At 56.2% G+C, this 26,673-nt stretch overlaps 1 protein-coding gene across 1 annotated transcript in view; it reads left to right on the top strand.

The window, feature by feature from the left end:
- Positions 1-24,439, top strand: part of MICAL3 (microtubule associated monooxygenase, calponin and LIM domain containing 3) — a gene marked incomplete at both ends in the record, with an annotated part of 97,127 nt that extends 72,688 nt beyond the window's left edge. Inside the window, 7 exons of the mRNA XM_079715002.1 lie at positions 753-2,451; positions 2,875-2,969; positions 9,665-9,775; positions 11,043-11,136; positions 23,855-23,954; positions 24,109-24,182; positions 24,255-24,439. Of these exons, the coding sequence (XP_079571128.1) occupies positions 753-2,451; positions 2,875-2,969; positions 9,665-9,775; positions 11,043-11,136; positions 23,855-23,954; positions 24,109-24,182; positions 24,255-24,439 (2,358 nt within the window). The remainder of the gene's footprint in view (positions 1-752; positions 2,452-2,874; positions 2,970-9,664; positions 9,776-11,042; positions 11,137-23,854; positions 23,955-24,108; positions 24,183-24,254) is intronic.
- Between the last annotated feature and the right edge of the window lie 2,234 nt (positions 24,440-26,673).

The following is a 26,673-nucleotide window of genomic DNA, read 5'->3' as shown; positions in this document are numbered from 1 at the left end:
GGTGTGGCCTGCTGTGCGCCAGGCCCACCGCTGAGCTTCCCACCACTGTTCTCTGTGCGTCCACACAGCACGCCGTTTTAAACATAAATTTATTTTTAAGTTAAAACAGTAATATTTGTGGGAGTGCTGGTTTGATACAACAGATGTGTTTTTTCTCAATATTATGCTAAAATGAATGTATGATTTTCTAAATTAAAAATACTTGTCCAGGTGACCAGTGGTGTTTGAACTACGCACTGAAGGATGCTCCGTAAATAGATAGTAACACTGTGTCCTGTGGAGCACGTTTTTAGGGGAGGCCATATAGAGGGCGGCCGGAGCTCGAGGCCTGGGGCTACTTGGCTTGGTATTTGGGGTCCTGAGGAGCAAGGTGATTTGGGGGGTTTCATCTGCAGGAGGCCGGGGCGTGGCAGGACGGGCAGTCCGGGAGGCAGACTGCGATTGATGCTGTTTTAAAGTCTCACGTCAGAGACCTCGGACCTCTGGGGCTGGTCGTTGGCATCCTATGGCTGGTGTCAGTTCAGGGCCCAAAGAACCAGTGCATTTGGGATGAACCAAACCTGAAAGCTTCACATGTTCACTGGGTGAGGGGCTCTGGAGCTTGACAGATCAAAAAGGGTGGTGTCCTCCTGGCCCTTGATCGTGGCCCCCACATGGAGCGGGTGTTTCAGGAAGCGCAGGCCCTTGGTGGGAGAGCACGCCCGTCAGAACCCTGCCTTCTAAGCAGCTCCTGTCACCTTGCTTTCCCACAGGGCGCCCGAGCCCCGCTCGCCTCTGAGGCTGCCACGAGGGGATTGCCCGCGGAGAGCCCTGTGCCAGAGCCAGAGCCAGAGCCCCGCCATGGGGAGCCCACAGCCGGCACTCCCGTCCGATCGCAGCCCGAAGCCAGGACGCCGCCCTCGCCTGCAAGCCCACAGCGCCGGCCCCCGCTGGCCCCCCTCCCCATCTGCTCCCAGCCTCAGCCGTCCACCGAGGCCACCGTGCCGTCCCCCACCGTGTCCCCCATCTGCTTCCAGCCTGTGCCGGCCAGGACCTCCACCCCCCTGGCCCCCCTCCCCGTGAAGAGCCAAGGGGTCACCAAGGACACACTGGGCAGCCCCCTCCCTGGGGACGAGGCCCTGAAACGCAGCGACCTGGTGGCAGAGTTCTGGATGAAGAGCGCAGAGATACGCCGCAGCCTGGGGCTCACGCCCGTGCGACAGGGCCCTGGACTCGAGCCCAGATTCCAACCCGCGCCCCTGCAGGCCTGTCCAGCTGAGAAGCTCCCCCAGGGCGAGGGACCCTGGCTTCTGAAACCCACACCTGTTCCTGGGAGGCTGGGGCCGCCCGCCGCTGGGGGGACCCAGCCCTCCCCGCCCACCCCGGGGTCCCCACCTGGCAGGGAGCCGAAGGGCGCCCGGGCGGAGCACAGAGACCTGTCCAGCAGCTCAGGGCTGGGCCTGCAGGGCAGCTCCTCCCGCACCAGGACGCCCGGCAGCCAGAGCTTCAGCACCTCCGACTCCACCATGCTCACGCCCCCCTCCAGCCCTCCGCCCCCGCCTCCCGACGAGGAGCCCGCCACCCTTCACGGGAAGCCGGCCCTGGCAGGGCAGCTCGCAGCCTCGGAGCCCCGAGCCCCGGCCGCGTGCGCGCGGACCCTGCGGGAGCCCGCCCAGCCGCCCCCGGAGGAGGCACCGAAGCCATTTGTGGAGAGCGTGGACGAGATCCCCTTCGCGGACGATGTGGAGGACACGTATGACGACCGCACGGAGGACTCGAGTCTGCAGGAGCCCTTCTTCACGCCCCCCTCCCGCTGGCCCTGCCCCGAGCGGCCCCTGGCCCAGGAGAGTGGCCGTGGGCCCGAGAGTGGGGTCCCGCCGCAGAAGCGGGGGCTGCCGCTGGTCTCCGCCGAGGCCAAGGAGCTGGCGGCCGAGCGCATGCGCGCCCGGGAGAAGTCGGTGCGCAGCCCGGCGCTGAGGGACGCCATGGCCCGGCAGCTGAGCAGGATGAAGGAGATGGACACTGTGGCCACCGCCCCCAGGGCCCCCAGGACCCCGGCGCCCCGCAGAGCCACCGCCGTGCCCCCCAAGGGCCCCGAGGAGCCCACCCCAATGCACAAGGCCACGAGTGAGGAGGTCCCGTCCCCTCCCTCGGACTCAGGGGGCCTGGACGGCTCGGTCACCTCGTCCGAGGGCTCCAGCGGGAAGAGCAAGAAGAGATCTTCCCTCTTCTCTCCCCGAAGAAACAAGAAAGAGAAGAAGCCCAAGGGTGACGGCCGGCCCCCGGAGAGGCCCAGCCCCAGCGCCCTGGAGGAAGCAGCAGCCAAGCCCAGGTCCCTGTGGAAGTCCGTCTTCTCCGGGTACAGGAAGGACAAGAAGAAGAAGGGCGATGGCAGGTCCCGCCCCAGCACCCCTTCCAGCGGGACCGCCGTGGACGCCGGCAAGCCGGGGGCGTCTCCTGTCACGAGAGCAGGTACAGCAGCACGGGGGCCCCTCCCGGGCAGAGCGCACGGTGCGGGCTCTCCAGCCCCTGCAGCTCCCTCGAAAGACCCACTTCCCCCGGGGCTTCCTAGGGAGAAGGAAACTAAACCCAGCAGGACGTTCTGAAACTAGCGCGCAGCTGGGTGGGGGCCGCCGGGGGCTGTGACTTCCCAGGGAGGGCCTGATGGTGAGTGGCTGGGCTCTGGCGCCAGACGGGGCCCCTTCGGTGCATGTGGGCCCAGTCCCGCCCGGATATACGTTAGCATCCAGTCTCGCGGCTCCGGGTGCGGGACAGACCCAAACCGGGGAGAACCGCACCTTCGCTCCCTTGCCCTGGCTGCCGTGGGTGTGGAAGCGGGGAGGGTACCCCGTGTGGCCACCGGTCATTGTCCCTGCTCTGCCTCTGCCCCCCCAGAGCTGCGGCCCCGGCACCAGCTGAGCTGCTCGGAGGACTCGGACATCTCCAGCGACGATGTCCTGGAGCGGACCTCCCAGAAGTCCAGGAGAGAGGTGGGTGGGCCGCGGCTGCGACTCCGTCCCCTGTTCAGCGCCCCACTGCAGCCGACGCGCAGCTGAGCCCCGCGCCTGGCCCGTGTCCAGGCCGAGACACGGCGGGAGCTCGCCTCTGGGCCCGAGCCGCCTGTGTCAGGGCCAGTCTGAGGGGGAGCGCATCCCTCTGACCACAGCTGTCCCCGGGCCCCAGGCGCCCTCCTCATCCACGCCGACAGCGAGTCTGGGACCCCAGCCCTAGGATCCCACGAGCGCCCCGTCGCCGGGGGCCGCGTAGGGAACACTGAAGTCAGGGCTGCGCCCAGGACGTGCTGACCTGTCACGACGTTATGTCCGGGTACGTGATAACGTCACTCCGGTTCCGCCCCGAGTACGCTATTGGGGTGCAGGAGCTGCGTGGGAAGCACCTTGTGCTGAGGACACACGAGCTGCGTCTGCGGGGGGAAGGGCCGTGGCGTATGCAGGCGACTCGGGAGAAGAGGCACAGGTGGGCGAGGGTGTCGTCCGCCTCTCGGTCTCCTGCGGGTCTGAGCACCTTCAGAGTAAGAACTGAGGGGTGTGGGACACCCCCAGAGCATGGGGCTGCGTCAGCCGGCGGGTGGGGAGCCTCCTGCAGGCCCCCACGGGAGCCTCGGGTCCGCGCAGTGGGGCACGTGGTTCCTCGACCCTGCTTCAGGCGGCTGTGAAACAAACCTCTGAGTTTCATTTCATTTCATTTAAAAAAGCAAAAAACTAACTAAAAATGACTTATTTTTATTTAAAATGTTTATATAGAAAAATTAATACAGATTTTAAAAAAATCACCTGTAGCCCTGTCAACAAGAGATAACTCACGTTTCCCACTTTGCCTCAGTTTGACTCAAATACAACCAAACCGTGCAGCCTGGTCCAGGGCGTGAGCACCGGCCCCGGAGCTGGCAGCCACGTTCCCGGGGCTGAACCCCCAGAAGTCGATGAAGCACCAGCACGTTTTTTTTTTTTTTAATTGAAGTGTAGTTGATTTACAATGTTGTGTTAGTCTTAGGTGTGCAGGAAAGGGATCTAGTTATACATATATATGTGTGTATATGTATACATATATTCTTTTTGAGATTCTTTTCCATTATAGGTTATTACAGAGTGCTGAGTAGAGTTCCCTGTGCTATATACAGTAGGCCCTTGTTTATTATCTATTTTATATATAGTAGTGCGTGTCTGTCAATCCCAGACTCCTAATTTATCCCTCCCCTACTTCCCATTTGGTGACAATAAGTTTTTTTTCTATGTCTGTGAGTCTATTTCTGTTTTGTATATAAGCTCATTTGTGTCATTTTTTTAAGATTCCACATATAAGTGATATCATATGGTATTTGTCTTTCTCTGTCTGGCTTACTTCACTTAATGTGATAATTTCTAGGTCTATCCACGTTGTCACAAATGGCATTTCATTACTTTTTATGGCTGAGTAATATTGCGCTGTATATATGTGCATGTCTTCTTTATCCATTCCTCTGTCGAAGGACATTTAGGTTGCTTCCGTGTCTTGGCTATTGTACATAGTGCTGCAATGAACATTGGGGTGCATGTATCTTTTTGAATTATAGTTTTCTCCAGATATATGCCCAGGAGTGGGATTGCTGGATGATATGGTAGTTCTATTTTTAGTTTTTAAGGAACTTCCATACTGTTCTCCATAGTGGCTACACCATTTACATTCCCACCAACAGTGTAGGAGGGTTCCCTTTTCTCCACATCATCTCCAGCATTTATTATTTGTAGGCTTTTTGATGATGGCCATTCTGACCAGTGTGAGGTGATACCTCGTTCTGGTTTGGATTTGCATTTCTGTAATAATTAGCGATGATGAACATCTTTTCATGTGCATGTTAGCCATCTGTATGTCTTTGGAGAAATGTCTGTTGAGGTCTTCTGCCCATTTTTTGATTGGGCTGTTTGTTTTTTTGATATCAAGTTGTATGAGCTATTTGTATATTTTGGAGATTAACGCCTTGTTGGTCTCATGGTTTGCAAATATTTTCTCCTAGTCCGTAGGTTGTCTTTTTGTTTTGTTTATGGTTTCCTTTGCTGTGCAGAAGCTTTTGAGTTTCATTAGATCCCATTTGTTTATTTTTGCTTTTATTTCCATTACTCTAGGAGATGGATCCAAAAAAAAATTGCTGTGATTTATATCAAAGAATGTTCTGCTTATTTTTTCTCTGGGAGTTTTATAGTATCTGGTCTTACATTTAGGTCTTTAATCCATTTTGAGGTTTTTTTGTTTTGTTTTTAATTTATTTTTTTATAAAGCAGGTTCTTATTAGTTATCTATTTTATGCATATTAGTGTACATATGTCAATCCCAATCTCCCAGTTCATCCCACCACCACCACCACCACACCACACCACCCCGCCACTTTCCTACCTTGGTGTCCGTGCGTTTGCTCTCTACATCTGAGTCTCAATTTCTGCCCTGCAAACCGGTTCATCTGTACCATTTTTCTAGGTTCCACATGTATTCATTGATATACGACATTTGTTTTTCTCTTTCTGACTTACTTCACTCTGTATGACAGTCTCTAGATGCATCCACATCTCTACAAGTGACCTAATTTTGTTCCTTTTTATGGCTGAGTAATATTCCATTGTATATACATGTACCACATCTTCTTTATCCATTCGTCTGTCGATGGGCATTTAGGTTGCTTCCATGACCTGGCTATTGTAAATAGTGCTGTAATGAACATTGGGGTGCATGTATCTTTTTGAATTATGTTTTTTTCTGGGTATATGCCCCGTAGTGGGATTGCTGGGTCATATGGTACTTCTATTTTTAGTTTTTTAAGGAACCTCCATACTGTTCTACATAGTGGCTGTATCAATTTACATTCCCACCAACAGTGCAGGAGGGTTCCCTTTTCTCCACACGCTCTCCAGCATTTGTTGTTTGTAGATTTTCTGATGGTGCCCATTCTAACTGGTGTGAGGTGATACCTCATTGTAGTTTTGATTTGCATTTCTCTAATAATTAATGATGTTGAGCAGCTTTTCATGTGCTTCTTGGACATCTGTATGTTTTCTTTGGAAAAATGTCTATTTAGGTCTCCTGCCCATTTTTGGATTGGGTGGTTTGTTTTTTTAATATTGAGCTGCATGAGCTGTTTATATATTTTGGAGATTAATCCTTTGTCCGTTGATTCATTTGCAAATATTTTCTTCCATTCTGAGGGTTGTCTTTTGGTCTTGTTTATAGTTTCCTTTGCTTTGCAAAAGCTTTTAAGTTTCACTAGGTCCCATTTGTTTATTTTTGTTTTTATTTTCATTACTCTAGAACGTGGATCAAAAAAGATCTTGCTGAGATTTATGTCAAAGAGTGTTCTGCCTATGTTTTCCTCTAAGAGTTTTATAGTGTCCGGTCTTACATTTAGGTCTCTAATCTATTTTGAGTTTATTTTTGTGCATGGTGTTAGGAAGTGTTCAAATTTCATTCTTTTACATGTAGCTGTCCAGTTTTCCCAGCACCACTTATTGAAGAGGCTGTCTTTTCTCCATTGTATATCCTTGCCTCCTTTGTCATAGATAAGTTGACCATAGGTGTGTGAGTTTATCTCTGGGCTTTCTATCCTGTTCCATCGATCTTTATTTCTGTTTTTGTGCCAGTACCATACTGTCTTGATTACTGTAGCTTTGTAGTATAGTCTGAAGTCAGGGAGTCTGATTTCTCCAGCTCCGTTTTTTTCCCTCAAGACTGCTTTGGCTATTCGGGGTCTTTTGTGTCTCCATACACATTTTAAGATTTTTTGTTCTACTTCTGTAAAAAAAAGCCTTTTTTTTTTTTTTTTTTTTGTGGTACACGGGCCTCTCACTGTTGTGGCCTCTCCTGTTGCGGAGCACAGGCTCCAGATGTGCAGGCTCAGCGACCATGGCTCACGGGCCTAGCCGCTCCACGGCATGTGGGATCTTCCCAGACCGGGGCATGAACCCATGTCCCCTGCATCAGCAGGTGGACTCTCAACCACTGTGCCACCAGGGAAGCCCTGCCATATTTTAAATAAATATTTATTTTATTTATTTTTGGCTGCGTTGTGTCTTCGTTGCTGCTTGCGGGCTTTCTCTAGCTGCGGCTAGTGGGGGCTACTCTTCATTGCGGTGCGCGGGCTTCTCATTGCAGTGGCTTCTCTTGTTGCGGAGCATGGGCTCTAGGCATGGGGGCTCAGTAGTTGTGGCTCGCGGGCTCTAGAGCTCAGGCTCAGTAGTTGTGGCACATGGGCTTAGTTGCTCTGTGGCATGTGGGATCTTCCCAGACCAGGGCTTGAACCTACGTCCCCTGCATTGGCAGGCAGATTCTTAAGCACTGTGCCACCAGGGAGGCCCTTGAGTTTATTTTTGTGTATGGTGTTAGAGAAGGTTCTAATTTCATTCTTTTACATGTAGCTGTCCAGTTTTCCCAGCATCGCTTATTGAAGAGACTGTTTTTTCTCCATTGTATATCCTTGCCTCCTTTGTCATAGATTAGTTGACCACAGGTGTGTGGGTTTATTTCTGGGCTTTCTATCCTGTTCCATTGATCTATGTGTCTGTTTTTGTGCTAGTACCATACTGTCTTGATTACTGTAGCTTTGTAGTATAGTCTGAAGTCAGGGAGCCTGATTCCTCCAGCTCCATTCTTCTTTCTTAAGGTTGTTTTGGCCCTTCAGTCACCCCCTTTAATTTAATAGATAAGTGCTGGTCCTCAGGCTGTAGTTACTAGTTCCTTTGGATTTTTTCACATGCCACATGGGGAAATTACCTGTCTCCTTTTTAACTGCCTTGTTCTGATAATGAAAACCTTCCTCACTCTGGCTTGAGGCAGGATGTGCACACATGGCCAGGTGTGGCCTCCGGGAGGCCCTGACCTGGGAGAAGCGGCTGCCCCTCTCGCTCCCTTCCTGCCTTTGAGCTATTTACTGGGGCTGCCAAGCAACTCTGTTCTAGGCTCAGTGGGTGAGAAGAGGCCACGCTGACTGCCTGCAGTATCCCTGGTGGAAGTCTGTTATTTGTGCCATTTAGGTCCCTTTTTGGTGTATAATCGGGAGATGGCCACCCCCTCCCAGGGCTGCTGTGGCCTGTTCAGGGACACCAGCAGGACAGAGAACTTGGGTGACAGGCAGTCTACCCGGGTCTCCCACCAACTGCCCTCAGCCATCACCCTGCAGTGTTCGGCCAGAGAGAGGAGTCTGAACTTGCACAGAGAAAGAGCTCCTGTGACCTTGTGGTTACTTTTCACACAGGGGGACTGAGGACAGAGCACAGGAAGTTTGGGGCCAGTGAAGGAGGCACTGACTTCTCGGCAGAAGCGTGACCCCTGGCCTTACTCAGGCGGGTTCACTGAGGTGGCGCTGCTGGCATCTCACTCCCAGCATGCACGCAGCCGTCCTGGCTGACACGGGAAGAGCCATCATGCGTTTTAGTCGTGCATGTTTGTTTTAAACTTGTAGCTGATTTTGCTACATTTCTGGGTTCTATTTTTAATTTTTGATCATTGTTATTATTGCCGTTCTGCTTTGTTCTCCATCACGTCCCTTTAAAAGTCAGTTTATGTTCAGGACATGATGTGCATCGAACGCTGTGTCCTATCCCTGTGGGAAGGCCTTGCTGCAGCCCCGCCCGGCCCAGCAGCCGAACCCTTGCTAACCGTGTCCGGGCATGCGTGGGCGGTGGCAACGGACAAGGACGGGGAGGTGCCTTGCTTGTCACAGGCTGGGGGGCCATGTGGTGCTTTTGCTCCGGGTGCCAGTGGGGACAGGGAGGCCCCTCTGGGCCTGGGCGCCACAGGAACGGGGAGTTTTTGAGCCCTTGGCTGCGTGACCTGCAGGGTGCATGCTCGGGGAGTCCCGAGACAGTCCTTAAGTGGTGGCTCTCCACTAGCACTGGAACTCTTAGAGTAAAGATTACCAGGATAACCTCCTGAGTTAAATTCGGAAGCTCCTTTAAAGTCTGCAAAGGCTCCTTTTTCATTTTCTTGGAGGCAGTAAAGAAGGTGTCCCTCAGTGTTGCCTGCATTCACCCACTGTGCCCGACACTTGCTGTGCCCTCCACGCCACATTCGCAGGTGCAGCTGTGCTGTCTGGCTGGGCGCCCCTCCGTTGTTGACAGCCCCATAGCCCTGCCGGAGCACGTCCTCCCTCCTCGTGGTGTGCAGACCCCTGATCTGTCCAGGTTCACCGGCACCCTTCTTCCAGCTGCATTAGTTGGTTTGGGTTCGCTCAGACTTAAAATAGAAGCACCCCTGTTTCCTTCAGGCGTGACTTCTTCAAACAACCTTGCAAGTAGTGTTCATCTGAAAAAAGTGGCTTTTGATACCAAACAAAAAAGTAGAAGGATCCTGGGTTTTCTTTTTCCTTTCCCTGTGTGCCCCCTACAAGCAAGAGGCTTGGGGAAAACATTTGATCAACATGTTTACCCCCACTGTCTTAAGGAAGAGCAGACGTCCTTACATGGGAAATAGGTGATCTCATCAGTAAAGGTGCCCCACCCTCCTGTCCTAACTGCCCAGCAGTCATTGTGCAGCCAGCCTCCTGTCCCTGCCCCATGGGAGCATCTCCCGTGGATCTCCGGGTGCCCCCTGGCCCGTGGAGCTCCTGCTAGGCCGAGGGTCTGGGTGTCTGCGCACACCTCGCCCCCGCCTACCCTGCAGCCTCTGTGACCCTGACTGAATAAACCCCTGTCGTCCCCTGCAGCCGAGGACTTACACGGAGGAGGAGCTGAACACCAAGCTGACCCGGCGCGTGCAGAAAGCAGCTCGGAGGCAGGCCAAGCAGGAGGAGCTGAAGCGGCTGCACCGCGCCCAGGTGAGCCGCGGGGAGTCCGCACCCACAGGAGGGCGGGAGAGGAGGCGAGCAGGGCCACCGCTCCGTGCAACTGCAGAAGCCTCGCGGGGGGGCGCTGGATGCCGGAAAGGGAGGGGCCCAGCTTTGAGTCTCCTAGATCCCTAGCTCTGGAAGAACCACTGTAAAGCCAGCTCCTGCGTTTGTCAGAGCTGTTAGCAAGAGGCAGCTGTGACTGGCTGGCCTCCGACGCGCCTGGGATTTAGAGGTTGGAGCTGTCCTCAGGGTCCCAGGCCTTCCAGATTTTTTTTTTTTTTTTTGCGGTACACGGGCCTCTCTCCGCTGTGGCCTCTCCCGTTGTGGAGCACAGGCTCCGGACGCGCAGGCTCAGTGGCCATGGCTCACAGGCCCAGCCGCTCTGCGGCATGTGGGATCTTCCCAGACCGGGGCACGAACCTGTGTCCCCTGCATCGGCAGGCGGACCCTCAACCACTGCGCCACCAGGGAGGCCCCCAGATTTTTTTTTTAACAAAAAATAATTTTTTAATGCGAAGTATTAAAAGATACCTAAATACAGTGTGTTTTTTTAATGAAATCGTATGTATATAGTTGTGTTCATAAAGATGAGGACAATAATCAAAAGCTCTACAACAGGAAGAAACATTAACAGCAAATCCATTCCCAGCAAAGATATTCTTCTGATTTTCCAAAACCAGCCTTCTCGTCCTTTCCCTGGACGTTACTCTGGATCTGCGTTCCCTGCATGACCGGATCCCTGGATTTTATTTCATTTTCTGTGTGAAGATATGTCCCTGCCGCTGCTTCGGGGTGGGAGGTCCTCCCGGGTGTCAGTCATCCCTGAGAAGCCTTGCTCTGTGCAGAGTGGAGTCACGTTTTCTCATTGGGGTAGAGCTGGTTTACGATGTGCTAATCTCTGCTGTGCAGCGAAGGGATTCAGTCATCTACATGTATACGTTCCTTTTATACTCTTTTCCATGATGGTTTATCCCAGCAGATTGGCTGTGATTCCCTGTGCTGTACATCAGGACCTTGGTGTTCATCCATCCTACGTCTAATAGTTTACAGCCACTAACCCCAAACTCCCGGTCCCTCACCCCAACCCCTGACCCCAGCAAGCGCAAGTCTGCGCTGGGCAGTTTTAATCTTGTCGGAGCAGGATCTGTTTGAGACTCTCACGAGCCCCGCTGGGGTGTTTGCACCCTCATGCGGCGCTCTGGGCACCTGCCCGCTTCGCCCTTCTCCCTCCTTCACGCTGTCGTGTCGCCCGCAGATCATCCAGCGTCAGCTGGAGCAGGTGGAGGAGAAGCAGCGCCAGCTGGAGGAGAGGGGCGTCGCCGTGGAGAAGGCGCTGCGAGGGGAAGCAGGTACCGGCTGGGCTCCTGGCGGACGGGGGACCCCTGAGGAAAGCCCACCCAGCCCCGCGGGAGGCTAGTTCCTGTCCCGCCCCGGGAGTCAGCTAGTCTCCAGCAGGATTCTCTCTCTGGTCCCCTCGTCACTGAGAGCCGGGGCTTCTGTTAAGCAAAGGAGGAGAAAGGCCCGTGCATCCGGGGCTGCCCCGCCCAGTCTCAGGGCTGGCCGTCCCCTCGGCCCATCATCTGCTGCTGACGCCCTGGGCCTCCTCTCTGCTCCCTCCTCCCCATCTTTTCCTTGAGAAGACAGTGACTGGAACGGGGCAGGCTGTGCACAAGGAACCATCACAGAACTGCTCGTGCAGGCCACCCCCGCCCCCCGCCCCAACGGGTGGAGCTGGTGCCCCGGGGGGCCCAGGCTCTGTCCTGGAGGCTGCGCACTCAGGGCAGAGCCCAAGCAGAGCAGACCCTGGGAAGCGGCTGTGAGAGCCGTGTGCGGTGACTGCCCTTCCTGGGGCAGAGCCGTGGGGGCAGTGCAGTCACACCACTGTCCCCAGAGCCTGTGGGTGGGCCCAGCACAGTGGGGCTCAGGGAGCAAAGAGGTGCCGAGGGCCCAGGAGGCCCTCTTGGTTCAGGACCTTGAAACCACTGGGCCAGCCCCAGCTGTAGCCCCAACCCAGGCACAAGTGATTCCTCCCTGCCTTCCCAAGTCCCCGAATCTGGAGCCTCCATCCCTTTGTAGAGAGCACGGGCCTCCAGGGTCAGCACTAGAGTCGTGGGACCAGGAATGAGGACAGGTGGTGACGTGGTTTTCCTCGGGAGCGGGGGCGGGTCCTCCGGGCTTTGGGCTGAGGGTAAACTGAAGGCGAATCAGGAAGAGGCAGCCACGAATGCGGCCTGTCGCTGCCTCTCACCTTGCTGGAAGACTGACCAGAGGTTGGCCTCCGAGTGAGCGGCTGGTGTCGGGATGCGTTCGTGGGGTTCTGGAGGACGGGGGTCAGGCACAGAGGAGGTCTCCCATCCTGACCCTTCACGGCCACGGAATGTAGCTAGCAGTCGACTCGGTGATCTTCAGGTGAAGACAGGACACGAGGCAGGGAGATGAGGTTGTGATGTCTTGTGCCTGATGCTGGACTCACTGTGCCACCAGATGAAATGTGAGAACTTGACTCGGGAGGCGAGCCAGCCCCTGTGCCCGGGAGCAGGGACTCAGGTTCACCCGGCAGGGCCCCCACCCTGCATGCCCTGACCCGGCCTCCTCGGTCAAGCCTGACAACCTGGACGGAGCAGCCCTGCAAGCAGTGGGAACGGGGACCCGCGGGCCCTGCCATCTCTGCTCTCTCTTCTTGCAGAAGATGCCAGGAGGACCCTGGACCCTCAGATTCCTCCTGCCGAGGTGGAGAGGGGTCACAGTTCGCGTAAGTGCCCCTGTGCTCCACAGGGCTCTGAGGTCCAGATGCACACCCAGCACTGATGGTTCCGCCTGGCATTCAGATGTCTGTCGGCTGCCCTGTGGTTTGTCCATGGTGGCTCCTCAGCATTTCCACAGCAGGCTGCATTCCTCAGTCTGCTGCCTGCCAAGGGGCCAGAGGAAAGGGACCGCTGAAGATTGACCTGGGATTTTGCTGAAATTCCGCTTACTAGTCGTTTACATAATTACCTTTTTGTAAATACATACAACCAGGATTTTGTCTAAGTCAGTGGTTTTCAAGCTTTTTTTTTAATCAGCAGCAGAATGCTTTTTTACAAGACAAATTATGAGTTCAAGTTTAATGCAAAAAAAATTACTCTTAAATATTAATAAACACAAATTTGAAAGTGCAGGTTGTGGAGAGCTGCAGGGTTAATACCCTCCATGTCCAGTCCAGCCCTGGACGCAGGGTGGGCACCTGATGCACAGAGGTGGAGGCAGGTCAAATACAGCCGTGGGAATCTCAGGACGTGCACAGTGAGAATGGTCTGGGTGTCTGCAGCTTAAAGTTGGAGTTGCTCTCTCAGTGGAATCACTACAGATCCAACTGCAGTTCAGATTCCTTATGAAGAAGAGATCTCAGATAAATGCTCCCAAACATACAGTGAGCCCAGAACCAGGTGTGCTATGTGTTGTGGCACCTGGAGGACCACCTTGCACCTGGAAGACCACCCTGCACCTGGAGGACCACCTTAGCACCTGGAGGGCCACCTTAGCACCAGGAGGACCACCTTGCACCTGGAGGACCACCTTAGCACCTGGAGGACCACCTTGCACCTGGAGGACCACCCTGGCAGGACACTCCGAGAGTGAGACTGCTAGCAGGCCAGGACTGAAGTTGATGAGTGAAGTGTCGTTTTCCCGTGCGTCACAGGCAGGGCAGACACACACACAGGGCAGAAGAGGCCTGGTCCTGGGGCCTCACAGAAGCGAGTTTACCTGCAGCACAGATTCACATGTTGATGGGCTTCAGTGGGTTACACACTGGCGGATCAAAGATTCGAACGTGGTGTGTCCTGTTTAAGGTTTTTTTTTTTTTTTTTTAATTTGTTTTTTACTTTTGGCTGTGTTGGGTCTTCGTTGCTGCGCACAGGCTTTCTGTAGTTGCGGCGAGTGGGGGCTACTCTTCGTTGTGGTGCGCGGGCTTCTCATTGCTGTGGCCTCTCTTACGGAGCATGGGCTCTATCTAGGCGCGCGGGCTTCAGTAGTTGTGCCTCACAGGCTCAGTAGTTGTGGCGTGTGGGCTTAGTTGCTCCGTGGCATGTGGGATCTTCCCGGGCCAGGGATGGAACCTGTGTCCCTTGCATTGGCAGGAGGATTCTTAACCACTGCGCCACCAGGGAAGCCAGGGTTTAAGTTTTTTGATGAGTTAAAAGTAGTTGTGAATCGGGTATTTGGGAGACCCCGGAACAGCACTTGAAGAACCTGAAGCTTCCAGAGAGCAGGTTGAAACCACAATTGTGGTCCAGAGTCTGCTAAGCTTCCCAGAACTTCTGTCCAAATACATGTCTACTGTTTCAAAGACGGGCTGTGGTACCTCCGTTGGGAGATTCCCACAATGCATTTGGGAAACACTCGACACAGGAACCCAGTACTTCACTCTTTTTCTTTTAAGCACATCACTTCCTAGGGCACACTCCCTCTTGTCAGAAGCCCTGGGGCTCTGTCCCCACCTGGCAGAGGTCGTCTTGGAGGCTCAGCTGTGCCATCTCTTGGTCTCCTGTGTCCCATCCCTCCTGCTAGTCTGCTCGCAGCCGAGCCTTTGACAAGGCCATTCGGGCTGAGCAGTGCTGGTCAGCTCCTTCCCTGAACTGGCCATTCGGTCTCATTCGGTCTCACCCGTTGGGCTTTCTGAGGGGTCAGACTGGTGGCCTAGCTGCCTTCCAGAGAAGGCTCGCATAGTTCTGAGTCTCACGTATATCTGCATGGCAAGTTTAGCTTCAGAGCCTTGGATAGACTGAGACTCGTGAGGTTTCTGCTCTGGGGCAGCTGGGAAGCCCTCTTTGTCTCTGGAACCCACTAGATCAGCCTCAGTCTGTTTTCCGTTGTGTGTGTTTTGGAAGGAGGAGCCCTCGTATGGAGCCAGAGGCTGCCAGGACCAGCTGTCAGATTGTGAGTTGTGGAGGAAAGGGTAGCGAACCGCAGCCGACTCCGCTCTGCGTGCGTTACGGCCTTGGGGGACCACCCTCACTCACAGCGCCTGTGTCGGGGTCCTGGAGTATGATGAACAAGAATACGTTGCCGCCCGCTGCCTGCTCTTAGCGGGGCTGGAGACCTTGGGGGCCTGAACGCAGAAGAAACAGGGCCTCCTTCATCTCAGGCCGTCCAGCAGAAGTGCTTCTGCTTCTGCTGGGGTCGGCGTGGAGAAGGCAAGCTGAGGGCTGGTTCCTGACACAGCATTTTTAGGGTGTTCACATTTCGCCTTCAGCCCCTAGCCTGGGGCTTCTAATATTCGGAAATTAGGGAGGTTCGTAGCCTTTGATCTGCCCTTGAGTTTTTTAAAATCTTAGTTAGATGAGGTTGAGTCCCAGCAGGATTCCCGACCAAGCCAAGGCTTCTGTCCTGGCCGATCGCTTTCTGTCAGTGCAGTCACCTGTGGTTTTCTGTGAGCGCCCCTTGGATCCAGAGGTCTGTGGCTACAGTGTGCACGTGGGGGGGCGGGGGGCACTTGGGAGGACACATGCTTTCCAGCTGCTGCCTGTCCCCCTCCTGCTGCGTCTCTGGGTGTTTCTTATGCTTCACGCCGTTCATTGCTGGAGGCTCGGGGGGACCGGAGGGTTGTCTGATGCAGTAACTCTCTTCACCGATTCCTTGTTGTAGACTATTGGGGAGAGTCTTATTACACTGACCTCATCGACTTGCGTCTGGGTGGTATGTATGCAGCCCTGTTGCTGAACTAACCCTGCTGATGCCCCCCTCCCCTGCACCTGCTCACAAACAGCAAGAAGTCATCCCGATAACCAGCAGATGGCAAAAGCACAGGCCCTTTTCCAGCTCAAAGGGAGCAATGCCCGACCCTCCCCCTGCCTGTAGGTGCTCCAGGGGGAGACCCGAGATAGCTTTTGCTGCCCGGGGTTATTTTAATGTTTTATAAATAAAAGTTCACCTACCCCAGCCTGTCAACCACAAATCTTCACTCTGGCCCCACTAATATCGTTTGGTGGTTTGACGGTAGGAACACACACGGACACACTCAACATGCACGCATACACACACTCTACCATGACCTCCCCTCGAAGCACGTCCCTCGCACTCCCCCCAGGAAGCTCACTGCCAGCCACACTGGGGAACCGAACACACAGAGAGCTCGGCCTCCACTGATCTCCGTCAGGGCGCGCTCGGGCCCCCCCTGAGAGGTCCAGGTGCCTGGGAGTGGTGTCTCGGTGATTTCTGCCCAGATTCACCAGACTTGAGGCTGTGTTGACCCATTGCCTCTGAGAATGTTCCTCCCTCCTTGCTCTGTCCAGGGACCTACTCTGCAGCTCTTTTCAACAAAGACAGGAAAAGTCCCAGGCAGTGGTCCTCAGTGTATGGCCCCTGGAGTGGCAGCATTGGCACCACCCCCTGGGGGCCTGTTAGAAGTGCAGGTTCTCAGGCCCCGCCCCAGACCTTCTGAGACAGGAGCCCTGGAGGTGAGGCCTGGTTACCTGCTTTAACAAATCTTCCAGGCCATTCTCACGCCTTCTAAAGTGGAACCGCCATCTCAAAGGAACTCAGTATGTCTGTTGTCTTGCATACAAAGCTCACCATTTGTGTCGGATCAGAGAAACAGCCAAGGCCTGAGTCTCACCTCTAGACCTTGGGCACCTTTTCTCCTGGAAGGCTGCCCTCGTATCTGGAGCCAAGCCGGGTGGCTGCTCCCGAGGCTTCCGGGGCCCAGCGCTTTCTTGGAGTCCTGCGTCCTGGGTCAGGCGGTCTGACCTCTTCATCTCCCCATGCAGACTCCATGCTTGAAAGCGGTCTTGAAACAGACGAGGGGACAAAGATCACTCTCTCTGATATTTTACTGTAATCTCATCCTTTTAAGAGAGTCACTTCTTGGCCCATTCATTTAAAAACCAAAGCATGATTCTGATTGCGACTCAAGACAGAGCCCTGGTCTTAGAGAGGCTCCACCAGTAAGGAGGCTCCCAGCCTCCCGGCCCCCTTGGGGGTGGGCTGTCGCTGGCCTCTGCTCTGTTCTCTCACCCATGCCAAGGCTCGCCCCCTGCATGGCCCTCCAGGGCCCCGAGCTTCTGGTGTCCAGGTGCTGCCACCTCGTGGCCATTGCTGCTGTAAAAGGGCTGATGCTTACACCCCAACTAACAGACCCCACCCCTGACTAACGTCCTGGGCTCCCTTCCCACCGCTTCCCGGCACCCCTGGGGAACGTTTATGTCGATTCCAAACGAATGTGAGAAGTATTTTTTTGTTTAATTCAGAATCTACTGGGAACTATCGAACCCATTTCTTTAAAATTACGTTCACCCTTCCCTCCCAGCTCGAATACTGTTGCCACACTGATTACCTCATGTGGCTAGTTTTGTTTTCTTTGCTCCTGTTGGCTTGAGTGATAAGATGTTGGCTGTTTCCATTTCTGTGTCCCTGGACTTCAGCTTCTAGCCTTCTGGGTTTAGAATTCCCACAAATTCCAGGGGAAAATGAAATAAATAGAAAAAGGAACTCAGTGTCTCTCTGAATTATGAAGGCCTACATTAAACACCTTGTGACCCCTGCTGCCCGATTCACTTCCTGCTCTGTCAGCTCTCTGTGATTTCTGTGTAAACTCTAGCCTCGGTGGGCTCTGCTCAGCACGCAGAGGCTGCTGCCCGCCCACAGAGTCCGGGAGGAGAACGGATGCCAGAATCAGCCCCCTTTTCAGTTTCTGCTGATGTTTCTTTCTTAGAGCGCTTGGTAATCTCATTATTTGGGGAAATTTCACCCTTTTGAAATTTGGAGCCTGAAGTGTAGAATCTGATTGCTTCTCTACTGTTGCATCCCCAAAGAGCCACAGGGAAACCCAGCACCAATCTTACTTCCTGCGTGGGTAAGAGGAGGCCAGCCTCCAAATCCCTGCTCGGCCTCTGCCCGCCACACAGACTTGCTTCCATGGGATCTTACAGTGGCTCTCAGCTAACTTTTAAAGGCACCAAATCTGTTAAAAGTCTCTTTCTGAGCCACAGAGTATAAAGATCCCCTTTTTGCAAAGCTGAATCCTGTGATTTCAAAGGACCCATTAAAGGACAGAGGCAGCGTCCTGCCTGCCCAGCCACCAATCTTGCTGCACTAGACCAAGGTAGGCTACTGGACATCTTCATATAAAAACATCTCTTCTGGAGAACTTTAAATTAGAAATATATGCACCTGGGGACTTCCCTCGCAGTCCATTGGTTAAGACTCCGTGCTTCCAATGCAGGGGGTGTGGGTTTGATCCCTGGTCCGGGAGCTAAGATCCCACATGCGGCGTGGTGTGACCAAAAAAAAAATTAATTGAAATACATACACCTGATTTCTAGTTTTCAAAGACCTCACCTCTTGATTTGTATGTCTCAAGGGGAAATTGAAAGAACGTGAGTGGTTTAGAAACGTAGTGTAAAGGACTGGGGAGGGGCTTTCGTTGTTGCTGTGAGTTGTGGTGGGAAGGCGGGGAAGCACATCCGACCTGCCCACTCCCCGTCCTGAGCCTCCCTGTGCGGTTTGCCCCCCTTAGTTGATGCTGGCAGATTTTTGGCTGGTCTGTTCGGTTTGAGCATTAGCCTGGCTCTGGTTTTGCTTTAGGAACTTTAAATCCTTGAGATTCCCCAGCATTCCTGTGTGTGTGCGTGTCCCAGCCTGTGTGTGTACACACGTGTGTGTGTGTGTGTGTGTGTGTGTGTGTGTTGGATCTCAGTTTTCACATGCATTCTTTTTCCCTTCGTTTTTCCCCAGTCTAGAGGTTTGTTCCGTACTGAGTTTTCCTAACAAGGTATCTCCCCAGCTCTCTGTCTTCCACCCTGTCAGATGCTGCATGCCGCCCTACGGCTTGCAAACCAGCCACTCTGTCTCCAGCTACCCTGACGTTCCCTGTAGTGGGGTGACTGGGTGGGAGGGCGGATGTGGTGCTGCAGGCAGAGCCTTTATGAGGAAGCAGGGGAGATGGAAATACAGAGAAAGAACAAGTGGAGGGGGCGTTGCCGCAGGACTAGTCGTGGCTGCCTGCTGTTCCACAGCCTGCAGGGTCCTGGACCGGCCCCGGGCCACCAGAGAGGCAAGGCAGTCGCTGGAGAGCACCCGACTTAGGGAGACGAAACCTGGCTTCAGGCCCGCTTCACCGTGTCCCCAGCCCGGCCACTCGCCTTCTCTGGGCCTCTCCGTTAGGCGGGGCGCAGGTGGCTTGGTGGCCCTTCCAGGTCTGGCACCCGAGTGGGCTCTGTGTGTGACCCCTGTCCTCCAAGCTGCGTCCTTTTGTTGGGTTTGCCTGGAGCCTCTGTCGGTCCTCTAGGAAGGGTCCTCTGTGCTGGGAACGGGAGAGCGAGGGCGGGTCCTAGTCAGGCTGCGCACCTCAGACCCTCTGAGCCTCCGGTCCCTCCTTTGACGGCAGAGCTGCCGTGCCTGTCTGGCTGGGCAGCCCCCGGGGCCAGTGCAGGGGCCAGAGGAGGCCACACAGGTGCCCGTGGTTTGAATTCTGACACACTGCTCACGTCACGCGTCCCTCTGGAATCCATGAGACGTGCCTGGCTGCACGATGATAATCTGCAGCTTTTCCAATTCAGTGACACATGTCGCCTGACCCGAAGTTGGGGAGGGTGGGTGCTGACGGCCACCCTGCAAAGGCCGCACCTGGCACGTGGGCTCTGGGTGCTCTGGGTGGCAGCTGGGGTCAGAGTGAGTGATGCACACGGACAGGAACCCATCTCCCCGATGTTATACAGAAACTAATATCAACGACTTCTATTTGCCATGAGTGTGACGACCTCTCTGCCCTACAGCTGGTGAACCAAATCTGTGTCTCTCATGTCTCCAAATGAGGCAAGAGACTAGCTCCAAACCAGCGTCTCTGTCTCCCTTGCATGCTTGTTTCAGGTTCAGGTCTGGGGTGGAACTCCCTTTGTTTGGCTGTTTTTTTCCTTCAGTTTCTTCTTTTTAAAACAGTGTTTATTGGGTGTTTTTTCTGATCATAAAGTACACATTATGGAAGTATCAGAGCGCGCAGGAAGGCTAAGGAAGAGAGTCACAACCCGCCCTTCATGGCCTCTGGCCATTTCACATCTGCTCTGCCTGTTGTCACGAGGGTGCTGCTTTCCTAATTTCTGTCCTGGGTCCTGTTCTGTGATCTCATGCCGTATTCTGTGCTGGAAGGGCATCTGAGGATGTGGTCTACATAAACGGGGCTGAATGCTGTGTTTTGTGATGTCCAGAAGGGGAAGCACATTCTTACCTGTGCTGCCGGCACGTGCTTCCTTGTTTCGGATGTGTGTGGTTGTGTGTCATGTCCCTGTCCCTTGCTAACAAGCAGGGATGCTGTTCCACTTTCACCGCAGCCTGTTTGCATTTAACATCTATCCCAGGGAGCATCAGAGGTGGGGACCCTGTAGTTTGTGGACATATCCAGGTGTCCTGAGCACCAGCCTTTAGACAGAGAAGGTTGGATGTAGATGCGTTATAAGTTGGGGGTGTTTGTAAGAAAGGAGGCTCGCGCCTGCCCCAGTGACCAACTGGTCACGCCACTCGGAACTCTGGACGTGATCGCTGCACACGTACCACACACACCCACACAAACACACAGCCTCTGCACACCCACCACACACACAGCCTCTGCACACCCACCCCACACACACAGCGCCTGCACACCCACCATACACACAGACTCTGCACACCCACCACATGCACACAGCCACTGCACACACCCCCACACACAGCCTCTGCACACCCACCTCACACACAGCCACTGCACACCCCCCCACACACAGCCTCTGCACACCCACCTCACACACAGCCTCTGCCCACCCACCACACACACACAGCCTCTGCACAGCCACCACACACACAGCCTCTGCACACCCACCACACACAGCCTCTGCACACCCACCACACACACAGCCTCTGCACACACACCACACACACCGCCTCTGCACACCTACCACCCACACCGCCTCTGCACACCCACCACACACAGCCTCTGGCCTTAGTCGTGAATTTTCACCCAATATCAGATTCATGCACAAAGCCCTGTGGAGAACACAGGGAAGAGCTTAAAAGAAAGAGAAAGCGTGGCAGTTGCACTCACCCCGTTGCGAAGTAAAGGGCCTCTCAGCCAACACGTGGCTGCTTGGCCCTTGTATTCACCTAAACAAGCTTGTTTCTAATGGTCCAGGCCCTGCCTACCACATGGGGCCGTGGCGCCTGCGTGTGCCGTGTGGTTCTGTGATGGTCCCTTGCTGACGGTCCCCCCTCCTGAGAGCCCCAGGCCCCGAGTCTAGAGATGTCCTCTGCACGACTTCCCAGCTTTGTTTCTGTGAGTTTTGGGCGTGTCCTGTCATGCAGTCCGCAGTGTGACAGCGTCCCCTGTGACAGCGTCCCCGGCTGTGGCGTCGACCCTCTGCGGAGAGGGAGGGGCAGAGGAAGAGGGGCGGTCGGCTCTCCCTGGCTGTGGGGGGACAGGGATTCGGGCGGTGGGGACCGCCTCCGTGGGGCGCGCTGGACCAGCGAGCCCTGGCTCAGACTCAGAGCATCACCGGTGTCAGCCCTGTAGGCCCGTCAAAGCTGGGCGCTGCCTCCATGGCGGGGAGCTCCTCTTTGGATTCAGCGCCCAGAGCCCCCCCAGCCCTTAGATTCATCCACGTGGTAACATGAGAACTCTCCCTCGGGCCTGGCTGCTCCACGGCAGCGGGCAGGCCTGCTGGCACTTTGGATGTTTTCACGGAGGGATCCCCAAACCCAAAAGGCCCCCAGATGGTCATTCCCAGCTCTCCCGCCCTCCCAGCAAGGACCACAGGAGGAGGGAGCCCGCCCTCCCCAGGCCCGGGGCTGTTCCTGCTCAGTCTCTGTGCTGGATAAAGGACTGAATTCATTTGTAGACCGTATTTCCCTTGCTTCTGCTTTTCCATTTCTTGTATTTTTCCTTTGCCTCCTGTTGTTCCTTTCTCACTTCGTTTGCTTTTTGTCCTCTGCTTGTTGTCACTTCTCCTCTCCCTGTCCCCCTCCACTTCCGCCTCCCCCCCTCTCTGTCCGTCTCGCCTCCTCCTCCTTGTTTGGCCCTTTTTGAAGTCGAGCCCAGTGGCGGGACTCCACGACGTAGACCTCTCTCCTTCTGCCCTTGCTGTGTCCAGGAAGGTAAAGTAAACCCCAGCCTTCTCCCCACCGCCTCTCGGGGGGCCGTAGCTACACTAGTCAAACAGGGACCCGAAACCCAGCTCTTTCTCTTTCTTCTTCTGATACCTGGTAGCCCTGTTACAAACCCCCTGAGTATGTGGCAGTCCCTTACAAGGTACAGTATCCCTTCGACTGTCTCGGGGGGCTGGGGGGCGGGTGCAGGCAGGGAGCAGGTCCAGGTCTGGGGGCCTCTCAGGCTGCAGGCATCCACGGTTCCAGGCCACCAGTCGTGGTCGGGCCTTTCAGCTTCCAGTCCCGCAGATAGAGGGACCGGGACGCGGGTGAGGAGCCCTGCCCCGTGTGGGCAGCAATTTGTGCTGGTGAAGTCGAGGAATACTGTCCTTACAAAGACTGTTCTGCACAGATGCCCCGGTTCTTTCCAAACCACTAAAAGCAGACTTCTCTGCCCTGTGTCTTGCTGAGTGTGTGTGTTTTAAGTTTGTCTGGTTTGCAGTCCCTTGTGGTGGTGATTGTCGTTGACAAGGCATGCGGGCGGGGCCGGGGAGTGTGACCACGGCTAACCCGCTAACCTTCCTCTGCTCTCCCCGGCGCTCGCTCACCGCTGACCACCACCAGCTGCGTCCACCTCGGCCGTCCCTCCGGAGCTGGCTCGAGCGCTTCAGGAGGCATCCTGGCGCCCAGAGAGCTTACCTGCCCCGGGCCCCGTACTCCCCGTACGCCCCGCGGGTGGCCTGTGCAGAGCCGCTCAGGAAGGAACGTGTGGAGCTGGATGGGGGCTGCCGGGCGGTCGGGAGTGCTCCGGCCCCGGCGCCCAGCACGCCCTCCGCAGCGGCCAGGACCCAGGACAGCGCAGTGCAGACGCGGCCCTTGCCCTCGTGTGCGGTGGGAGGTCGGGATCCCTGAGAGCCACCCTGTGTGTTCCTGGGCTTGGTTTTACTGGGAGAGGACTTCCGACCAGTGACCCATAAAGCAGAGGCACTTGGAGAGACCTCCCCGTCCTGGCCTCTTAGCCCAGCCGTGGGTGGACTTGTGGGGCCCATGAACACCTGGAGTCCTTGGCAGAGTTATTCGATGTGTTCACGTGCAGTTTCCCAGGAAGAGAGTCCCCAGGTTTCCTGAGACTGTCGAGTGGCTTGTAATCTGAAAACAGTGAAGGGCCACTGCAGTCTGGCTTCTGCGTCTGGACGGGACCCACTATGGCCGTGGGCTTCCTTGTGTCCTCTCTGTGGGGTGTGGCTCCTTGGAAAGGTCTTCCTTCCCTCCTGCTGCAGCTGAGCCCGAGGGGGTCAGGCCGCTCCTGGTGGAGAGGGTGTCAGCTGAGTAGGGTGCAGGCAGCCGAGTGTGGGTGGCACCAGCCCCAGAAGCTGCTGCTGGGCTTGGATCAGAGCAGGGAGCCTGCGGTCTCCCTGCCCTGGTGAGAGTCCCCACGCCTCCCAGGGACGTACTGCGTCTGCCATGCAGGGGTCGTGGCAGCATCTGTCAGGAAGCCTGAGGAGCCACAAATCGAGAGAGGCACCTCCCTGGTCAGGGTATCGGAAACGAGGAGGCCTCGGGGCAGGGACCCTGTGGAGGTGCCGTAGTGAGCATCCCCGGAGAGGAGGGCCGAGTGCCCTTTTAATCTCCGTTTGCCTCTTCATTACACTGGCCTCAGAGCAGACCTAGTACCTAGCAAGTACCAAATACGTGCTAGACGGCAGAGCACCGAAAACAGGCCAAGAGAAAGCAAGCGGTCGAGCGGGAGAGGTCCAGGCGAGCTGCCTCCGGTGGCTGGGGCGTGAGGCCGGCCGGAGGGACAGAGGAAGGCGCAGGCTGGGGACCCTTGGGGGTGGGCGTCCCCGTGGCCGAAGGCACACTGGGCCTGGCCTGGGAGCGTCAGGCAGCGCCCTGCTGGGCTCTCTGCACATCTGCCCCGTCGCCGAGTCCGGGCTGGGGACGGCGGCGCTGCCTGCCCGACGCGCCCTCTCTCGGCAGGCATGGGGAAGAAGGACGACCCCGGGCTGATGCAGGAGTGGTTCCGGCTGGTGCAGGAGAAGAACGCCGTGGTGCGCTACGAGTCGGAGCTCATGATCTTGTGAGTGGGCTCGGGCCGGGGGCGGCCGGGGGGGCGTGGGCTCGGGGCCCGTCACAGCAGGAGCGCAGTCCCCTCCCGGTTTAGGGGACGCGGAACCGTGCCACCCCCCACCAGTCACTTGCTTGTTTTCCCCCCAAATCCCCGGAAACTCCAGCGCCCGGGAGCTGGAGCTGGAGGACCGGCAGAGCCGGCTGCAGCAGGAGCTCCGCGAGCGGATGGCCATGGAAGGTAGGAGGGGTGGGGAGGAGGGTGGGGCGGCTGCCTCTGGCCCTGTGGACTCACGTGTTTGGTTCTGCCCAGATCACCTGAAGACAGAGGAGGAGCTGTCGGAGGAAAAGAGGATCCTGAACGAGATGCTGGAGGTGGTGGAGCAGAGAGACGCCCTGGTGGCCCTGCTGGAGGAGCAGCGGCTCCGGGAGAAGGAGGAGGACAAGGACCTGGAGGCCGCCATGCTGTCCAAGGGCTTCAGCCTGAACTGGTCCTGAGCGCCGCCCGGCCCTGGCTGGTCTGTGCATCCGTCTGACCCGGGCTGGCTGCTCCCACACCATCCAGATCCGAGGTCTAAGTGGGCCTGGCGCCTCCTGGGAGTTTGCACTCAGACCTCCTCGTGGCTCTGAGAATCAGTCAAGCGCCAAGCTGTGGGAGCCCCAGTGAAGACGGCGGTCCAGTAGCTCAGCCTCCTCGAAGAGGCCTCCCTGCCCTCCTGCTGCGGAGATGGAGGAACGTGGGATCCTGGGGGGACGCCTGGTCGGAGGGACACAGCTCCTCCCCTATCCCCAGGCCCAGGGGGCCAGCGCAGACTTCACCCTGGGCTGAGGAGGCCCGCCCCACGGGCCCAGTGCCACACTCCGGGCCTCTCCTGGCTGTGGCCTGAGGCCTGAGGCTGCTGCATTTGCTTTTAATTCACAACACTGGAAGACACTGATTTCAGGGTCGGGTGGAGACCCTCTTCTGGCCCCGCCACAGGCCGGCCTCCTTGTCACGGGCTCCTTGTGGCGGGCGGGAGGCCGACCCACTCGCCTCGTTCCTGGGTTTGCCCCGAACGGAGTTGACAGCCTGGGAGACGTGGCCTCTTTGTCAATTAACTTATTTTTTTAATACTTGAAAAGAAGCAACTTCACTTTTATATCTTTACCAGGACACTGATTGCCTGGCACCTGGGTAGGGGTGTGGGGGTGGGTCCCAGCTGACCATGCTGTCACTCCATTCATTACTCTTTCATCGTGGGGCTAACCTGAGCCCTCAGGTCAGCAAGACCCCCGTGTGGGCCCTGGCGTGCAGCGCCCGTCCTGTGCCCGGCCCTGGGCGTCCGTGTCTACACCGCTTGCTTGTCAAGGATGCGTTTGAGCTGCTGGAGGCCACGCCATGAGGCACAGATGCCTCTTGGCCTCCCTGTTGGAATCCTAGCTCTGCAGAACCCATTTTTCCTCCGTTTTGGTGCCGAGATCTCACCTCCCACAGCACGTTTATTAAAGAAAGTTTTAGGCCGGCTGCACCAGCGTGTGGGACCCTGCTCAGCGAGGCCCAGACCCAGCCAGCTGGAGCTGCAGTGACGGCACACTGGGGGACTCCAGTTGGGGTCACACACACACACACACACACACACACACGAGCTCCGGCCCAGCTCCAGCCCAGCGCCTCTTCATGGGGAGGCACTGGACGGGAAGCACCGTGGAGCCAGCTCGTGCCGTGGCTCAGCCAGAGGCCGGCAGTGTCCAGCCTGCAGAGCCACTGTTAGACTCTGCAGGGGCCGTGCTCATCCACAGAGGAGTGAGGGCAGTGCCAGGCGAGTCCCGGAGGCCCTCCAGCCGACTCCTGGTGGAGCGGGACCGCATGCAGGGAGGAGAGGCCTCAGGGCAGGACAAGGGGCGTCCATGCCGACCTTGGGATGTCCTTGGGGAACCACATCGTGCCTCAACTTGAACAGAGTCATTCTCACTGCAAAGGAGCAAAGAACTGTCTTCTTCTTCGGTCTGTCCCAAAGCTGCCGTCTGGAATCCAGGGCACGCGCTGCTCCAGCCCTCGCGGCTCTGACCTTCACCTCTTGCTTGATGAGGTAGAGCCTCCATTTCTATTCTCCTTTCTTAAAAGGGGGAGCGGAGGGTGTTCTAGATCCCATCCTTAAATCCCAGCCTCCCAATATGGGACGGGATTCATCGCCTGTGTGGCCTTTGCCTACCCTTCCCACCCCCCGGCCTGGTGCACGGCAACTGCCAGGCCCGTCGCTCGAGCTTCTGCCCACCCAGGACGAGGACAAGTTTACAGAGTGGCCAGGAGGGACACGGCACGTGCCCCTGCGGAAGCACACTGCGCCTGCAGGAGCGAGGACGGCCTGGAGGCTGCAGAGAAGCTCGGAAGTGCTCCCCACTCCCTCCCGCAGGGCTGCGCCTTCAGGTTCTAGTAGAGCATGTCTTCTGAACGCTCCCGTGTTGTAACCACTAGTTTGCAGGTTGTTGTAGTGCCCTGCTGACGGACTGCGTGCAGTGTTTCCCAACTCTGGAAATGCACTCAGCTCCTGTAAAGTCCCCTTGAAGGCCGGGCAGCAGGACATCTCTCTCTCTGAAATGACACGGCGTGAGCAAGCCCAAGCCCAAGGCCCATGCAGGGACAACCGGCTTCGGCTCCAGCAGAGGCAGGGCGGCAGCGCACCTCGCCTCAGTCTGAGGTCACCAGCGGCTCCACCTGGGGGTCCAGTCCTGCTCAGATGGCGTCTTCTGGC

This window comes from Hyperoodon ampullatus (assembly GCF_949752795.1).
Source record: "Hyperoodon ampullatus genome assembly, chromosome: 11".
NCBI classification, from domain to species: Eukaryota; Metazoa; Chordata; class Mammalia; order Artiodactyla; family Ziphiidae; genus Hyperoodon; species Hyperoodon ampullatus.
Note: the sequence above shows the minus strand (reverse complement) of the source record. Positions and strands in the feature narration are given on the sequence as shown.